The sequence below is a fragment of the Oncorhynchus kisutch genome, linkage group LG18 (genome assembly GCF_002021735.2).
Source record: "Oncorhynchus kisutch isolate 150728-3 linkage group LG18, Okis_V2, whole genome shotgun sequence".
Taxonomy (NCBI): Eukaryota; Metazoa; Chordata; class Actinopteri; order Salmoniformes; family Salmonidae; genus Oncorhynchus; species Oncorhynchus kisutch.
In genome coordinates, this window is record NC_034191.2 from 70,387,291 (window position 1) to 70,394,599 (window position 7,309).

Here is a 7,309-nt window from a genome sequence, read left to right on the forward strand (position 1 = left end):
TGGATCTAGAACAAACATAGGAATTCACAAAGGAAGTGGTAGATGAATTACATGGCTTTGGCAGAAATTAATTGGCTGTGCAGTGCATTACATTATTGCTGCAGTCAGCATTCAGGTAAGAAAACAAAACACTTCCTTTAGATTGTTCATTTCTCTGTGAACCACAGTTTTTTGCCATTTGTATCTAGATCTTCCAAATTGTTATATATGCATCCAAAATATTTGTGAAATGGATTGCATTTCACACTTAATTACCTTTGGGCCAGACTTTTCTGGCTGAGTATATAAAAATAAATATTGGATAAATATAGAGAAAGCCAGAATCAAACAAGCTAAATTCCATTCAGCACTTTTCCTTTCTTCAGAAATAGCCAGTAAACAATTCCATTCAAACACCATTAATCATGTAGTATTTTATGTACCTTACTGATGATCAGCTACTTGTGTGGTATTGACCTCTGAAATTAAAACTGTTTTGCCTTTTCAGTGGTGAAATGTAAAACATTTTATGTCCATGATCCACGATTATATGAGGTCAAAGGTTAAATAAAGATCAAAGAATGTGGAAGATGTCAAACAGACAGAAAGGCAGACAGACATACACACATAAACAGTAAAACAGAGTGAATTTAGTAAAGATCTTGCAGCTACCCCTGAGGTCAGGCCTCTATTGCCTGCAGACTTGTACATGAGGTAACCCGACACCATGTTTATCAGTTTCTCCAACTTTCTGGGCTGAATGCTGTCCCACTTCTCCCCTTCTCTCCAGCCAAGATCACATTGCTCCCAGTAATAATGTGTATAATGCGCCAAGCAGGCCGGGGCCACAGTGCGATTGGCTCAGTGAGTCTCAGCAATGACCCGTGCATTGTTATATAATGTCAGGGCCCGGGCTTCCTGCGACTGAATGACTTGTCTCCACTTATGCATGCAGAGCACTTGGCAGGGAGGAAATGTAGCGCTATGGGCCCTTATTTCCCCCCAAACATAGCTCCCCTTTAGGGCAACCAGTGAGTTCCAACCCCCTTCACTACACCATGCTTGTTGATCGTGTTCTGAGATCCAAAGTAAACAGGGCCTATAAGGGCCTAGTGATAAATAGCTATTCATCTTTAGCCTTATCAATCGTCTGTTCTCAGAACTACAGTTAGTTTTTTAAATCAGTATTACGTCACCCCTGTTTATTATTCCAATTAATTTTCAATTAATTCACAAAATTAGATGGAATTTCACTGTTTCATGGACGATTTGGATAATAGGAAGCATATTTAATGTATGCTTAATGAAAATAAATGTAACTTACATTGCAATAGTATTGAATGCTTGTCTTTCATTGGAATTCACATTTACTAGTTTCCACTGTTGCATAGAAATGTTCATCTGGTGTTGATCATAAGATTTACATGCAGGCCTAAGTCAAATCCTTTCAGTACGGAACACTGGTCTTATATTTAAATGATCATTTTACAAACCTTGCATTAGGTAAAACCATTACTAAGAAAGCACATTCCATATACTCGTAGAGCATCTAGCCATAACAGTACTTAGCTCTTACAGTAACAGTACTGTAATGCACTTAATGGTTTGGCAAAACCACTAGCTACAGTGGATTCAATGGACCATGTGAGGGGAAAGCCAATTGTTCACTCTTGTTAATTCCAAAATTCTCAAATTGCATTAAACAGTATTCAATAAGTTTCCTATTTCTGAAACACCACATTAGGATACACACTTCACCTACTATAATAATGTAAAAAGAAAATCATTACAAGAATTGGTGCTGAAAGCCCATGTACATGACAAAATGCAGAGACCCATTCAATCAGCCCAAAATATGGTTCAATGCCTCTGCAATGCTGCATCGAAAATATACATCCCCCAGTACAATACTACAAGAAAAAAAAGTATTATTGCATGAAACTGTGACAGAGCTGCTGTGAAGAGCAGACGGGTTGTGTGAATAGACTTGTGTGCATGGCTCCTGTCTCTGTGCTGCATCATTGCAGCGGCGCAGCTTGACGACTCCGTCACCCTGAAGGACTGTGCACCATTGAGACAACCTGCCCCGAGAGCCACTCCACGGAGATATCTCGACCATGCCAGCCAGTGTTTACGTTTGAGCCGATGCAGCAGCTTGAGTTTGTTGTTCCATTATGTAATGCTATGATTGGCCAGAGTTGAAATGACTGGCTAACTGGTTGTAGATTTTTTAAATGAAGAAATATGTAACCATGGTCTTTGTTAAAGTGTTAGGTTGTACTCTACTCCAGCCAATGCCAAGCAGCCATGGGACATGACAATGGAACAGCACTGTGTCATGTTGAACCCAAAGGAGCATACCATTCAAATGTCTGCAAGCATTCAAAAAGAAGAAATCTACATTATTTAGTGTATGCTTAAAGAAAAGCAATTAAGTTAAAACAATATGGTTCATCAACCTCAGGAATACTTCACTGAAAACTTTAGTCAAGGAAATAAATACCGAACGTAGATACACTTTAAACACCACTATTTATTTACGTGCACACAAGTTGAGATCAATCATTCACTAACTTTCTTCAGATAATAAGTGACAGATCATTCTGCTAACAAGAATCTAAATGCTAAACATACACAGTAATACACACACACACACACACACACACACACGAGGCGTGAACTCGACTTGGGCCATTTCGGGCTTAGTTGGCAGACGTGTTGATTTGATTGAAGAGTTTATCCTTGATGACTTGAGACATCAGACCATGGATCGCCTCAATGGTCGTCTTGCAGCTAGAATAGCCAGGGGAAAAAAGGAAAGTGAAGTTTCGCTCTGGACATGAAGAGGTGACACAGATGACCTATCAATCAACAGACCGGGCAGATTAATAAACAGATAGGTGTTGCATTCATGGGAGAAACTCAAGAAATCCCAGCTTGAATAAATAAGCAGACATTGATTAGTTAGGTAGGACATGCCACCAGCTAAAACAGTAACTAATCATTCTTATCACATCTACACACAAATCATTTGTGATCAAAATGGTTGCAAAACATATCGCAATAATAGGGATATTGGATAACTTAAAGGCCTAAGCAGACCAGAGATTTAGATTTTACATTGATGGTGTTCATCAGACAATATCATAAGACAGATCAATGACAATTGATTTTGTTTTTGTCAGCCGTTTATTTCACTACTGTGGAGTTTAACAGCATTGGTTTACGGTTTTCAATAACATCAGCAATCATCATCAAAGTAACAGTAAATGAGGAATTATCAACACTCCAGTCAGTCAATACCTCCGCCTAAACAAAACATATGGTGATGTATGCTTCTATGTCAACAAACTATTGACCATGACAATATTAGAGAATCACGCTATGAATCAATCACTAAATAACCCGAGGTCTGGTACTGAATGCCAAATCAATAAGTTAGCCAAAAATGCCTAATAAACATTATCTAAACTGTGTTGCCTTACCTGTCTCGTGTAGCTTTGGCCAGTTTGTCCTCAGACTTCCTGTCGTGTGTGTCCAGGCCCAGCATGAAGCTTCCTCTTCCCAGCTGAGCCTCCGACTGCTCCAGCTTCTCAGACAGGTCAAACACCTGGCCTGTGGTGTATTCTGAATTCTGCGGACATAAGGTCACACACATTGGATTATGTACCTATATGTTATATTGTCATGAGACGAAAGTATACGATTAAGTTCATCAAAGTGCGTGGAAGCAGTAGCCTATATACTGGTCCGTATGTGGGCTTTCTTTACACACACACACGAGAATGTTCATGCACAATTTCACCACCAACTATTTTCTTCACCGCTACTGAGACATTCAATACAAGTATGCCGAACATGATAAAGGCTTAAATAGCTTGCCAAGTCGCCGTGAAAAGGGATCGTGAAAAGGTTTGCCTAAGGTGAGGCCGTGTTTTCCACGGAGCAGGTAATTAGGAGACAATGACAGGGGCCCAGACTGTGGTAACAGTGTAGTCACTGACAAAGCCCTTTGCCAATGGAGCAGCCAATTCCTGACAACTAGTCAATCCATCTTAATCCAGAATGCCCAGAGTGCACTGTTTGGATAGTCCGCTGCCTTTAGACTGTTTAGCCAGAGCGGCGGCATCCACAATGGGAATTCACTGGGGCTTTCAATCTCTAGAATGTACTGGCAATGAGGGAGATGATCCATAGTAAACCACAGTGACAACTGTGTCACATCTCCAACGCATAGATTATTTGTTTGCAGGTTAACGTGGTGGCCTCAGTCATATTAATTAACCAATTTTTGTAAATCTGTTTACAGACTTTTAAAAAAACAACATAAAATGGCTATTAATAACAATCTAAATAAACAGAGGGATTTTCATTCATATGCAAGACCTCTACTTCAGCTGCTCCTTGATTCTGCATTGAATTGATAGATATCTCATTGTAAAGTGTTCTTGAACATTGCTTGATATAGAGTTATATTCCAAACACTTACCGTCAGAAGACTTGAAGAGCTCAGAGTGTTGACCCAGTATTTATTCCAGAGGAGCTCCAGTAATTTCCGGTCGAGGGAAGACTTGAAATAAGTCACCTCCAAGGCATAATACCTAAACAAACAAAATCCCATGGCACTTAGTGAATAATTACACAATGTCAATTAAATGAAGAATATATTACCTTTTTATTTACCACAGTGTTACGAAGGCATTATTAAAACATAATAACTTGAACTTATAGGCTACATCAACCTAAATTTCTAATTTTATTTGAAGTAACTTGTCATGGTTATACATAGACAATTTGCAAGATGATGCTTAAGATTATTTGTGTGCCTAAACATTCTGCCAGTTAAATGTCCAACAGGACTCACTGTTTGCAGTGCACACCAAAGTCTTCGATCTTGTTCAGGGGAATCGTCTGATACTCAGAGGGTCCTTCATCAGGAGGTTTGTAACCCTGAAAACACAGACAATTATTAGACTCATTGATAAATTGATATTTAGAGAGAGGAAATGTGGTCTTAAAATATTTGCCCAATTTGATAGAGACACCCAGCTATCCATTAAGGAATTAGCCAATTAAGGAATGGAGACAATTAACACAAGATTGACAATTAATCATAATATTATTTATTATAGATACAAGAAAACCTTAAAAATAAGTGTTCCATGTTGTATGGGTAAAAAATACTGTACAAAAATGATATATTATGTATTTATGAGTGGAATATCTTCTTCGGTAATTTTGTACCCAACTTGTCTAACGTAATAGAGCTAAAGACTGAAATAATTGCAATAAACACATTTTACTTCTTACTTTGGGATATGTTCTGAAGGCGCCAAGATTGACTTTCCCTGCAGATATGGTGCGAGTGGGGTCAATCTGGGAGGGAAACAGATACAGTAGAACAGGAAAATGCATTCTGAGGTCAGACAGTCTCTAGAGATCACCCCAAGCCGGCCACCAGGTGTGAAGTTTTTTTCTTAACTACTGCTGCCAGTGTATTCAAAGAACACACTTAATTACCCTATGCCCTTGAGACTGGAGCACTGCGAATCCAATCAAGTGCAAATAACATCTACAGTTACAAAAGCCAAATATTTGCCCATGCCTCTTGGTGAACGACTACCATACATCAACAACCACTAAAGGGATGCCTAAACCTAATTGCACCCCTCTCAGTTACTCATGCATTACTTTGTACCTGCAAATTCAAAAAGAAAACCAAAGTACTGTATTTAGGAAAGCAAATGAACTATATGCTAAGGTTGATCTTTCACTGTACTCACCACCACTGCCACGAAGGGCTCTTGAAACTGCTGGTTGAGCATCTGAGTGCTGACATCGATACCTGACAACCAGCAGCCGTAGCCTGGATGACTGTGGTACCAGCCAATGGCGTTCTCCAGCCGACCAACCTGACAGTTCACAAATGGCATCAGCATCAAGTCAATGAAGAGAGAGTGTCAATTAAGAGATAATGGACACTATGTTGAAACGATGTTACTCTTGTGATAAACAGTTCTCACTAAAATATCATATGTTTTATCAATCCTTTTCTGCACCATTGAGGACGAAAAACACATCCCTCCCTTCCAGGAGTCAGTCATAATACCTGTTTGGCATTCTCAATGTAGGCAGCCATGTATTCATAAGCCGCAGCCTGCGCGTTGACCCGGGTCTCTGTGCCCTCCACTGGTAAGGCAAAGCTGTCCATGATGTTCATGGTCTCCCCGTCCACTTTACCCAGCATCAGTCCCATCACCTCTAGGTTGCCCCCGGACCTGGCGTGCATCACCATTTTCAGCAGCGCCAGAGCAGAGATCTTGCAGTACTTAAAGTATTGATGACTACGGGACAGAAATCGTAGTAGTGTGAATTATGCATAAGTTATAATGACATGCATTTGTTATTGCCAGTTCAGCTAGCAAGCTAGCATTAGCAGCTAGCTAGCAATGTAGGGAGAATTTCCATTGTTGACATGCTAACTAGCTAGCCAATTTAGCTAGAAGCTAGCTGGTAAAGCTACGTTAACTCAGTCCAACAATGAACTAGCAAGCAGTTGCAAAGAAAAGCAACTGACAATCTATAAAATGTATACTTACTCCTTTGTCCATGGCTTCGCAGCAAGGATTTCTTGCTGTTGTTTTTTGTCATATTTATAAATTTCATCTATGCTCTGAACTTCCTGCATACTGTTTTGTAGCTCCCATGTTTTCTGTGCCATGCTACTCCCTGCCATTTTGATAAACTGGTTTTACTACCTCTCTCAAATATAAAGTAATACTAGAGAAAAAAGGTAGATAGAACTAGAGTGCTATCAAACGCTGAATAAAAAAAACTCTAGCTAGCTAATTATAACGTAATCAAAAAACCGGTATCTCTTGCTCATCTACTTGTTCAGGGAGCCATGACACTGGTCTGTACCATGCTGTGGGAAAGGAGGACATGCACGTTTCAAAATATAAAATATTAGGTGATATTTATGTTCAGTTCATGACTATAGCTACATAGAAAACTATCAAATTAGCCCAGAAATGCATGGAATTTAACAAATAAACGAATGCTTTTATTCACCAACAGCTCAATAAAACACCCATTGACGTGATGGTTGAGTCCAAACAACACAGCAGACGACGTGATACAAATCGAAATACTGACATCTTCTGGGGAATGTTTGAAATGCAGACGCTTTTTACTGATTTGTTATTTGGAAACAAAGTAATTAGTACATTTAATTTAGATTTGAAAGCCAAATAATGTCAATGTGTTACTATTGTTAGAGTGGTGAAGCACAATTTTCGATTCTTAAAAACATCCTGATAAAAAAACGTAT

The 7,309-nt window shown here is 39.2% G+C and overlaps 1 protein-coding gene across 2 annotated transcripts; it reads right to left on the reverse strand.

Annotated features, from left to right (window-relative positions):
• Positions 1-2,492: 2,492 nt before the first annotated feature.
• Positions 2,493-7,113, reverse strand: cops5 (COP9 signalosome subunit 5). Of its 2 annotated transcripts, XM_031796676.1 has the most exons (9): positions 7,051-7,113; positions 6,579-6,904; positions 6,089-6,323; positions 5,763-5,891; positions 5,290-5,355; positions 4,844-4,929; positions 4,469-4,580; positions 3,465-3,613; positions 2,493-2,772 (listed from the first exon to the last, which is right to left on the reverse strand). In XM_031796676.1, exons 2-9 carry the CDS (start codon positions 6,713-6,715, stop codon positions 2,682-2,684), a joined length of 1,005 nt encoding a protein of 334 aa, XP_031652536.1. In that variant the 5' UTR covers positions 6,716-6,904; positions 7,051-7,113; the 3' UTR covers positions 2,493-2,681. The 2 variants fall into 2 exon arrangements, with proteins under 2 accessions (XP_031652536.1, XP_020364506.1); XM_020508917.2 differs by lacking the exon at positions 7,051-7,113 and having other exon boundaries at positions 6,579-6,918.
• Between the last annotated feature and the right edge of the window lie 196 nt (positions 7,114-7,309).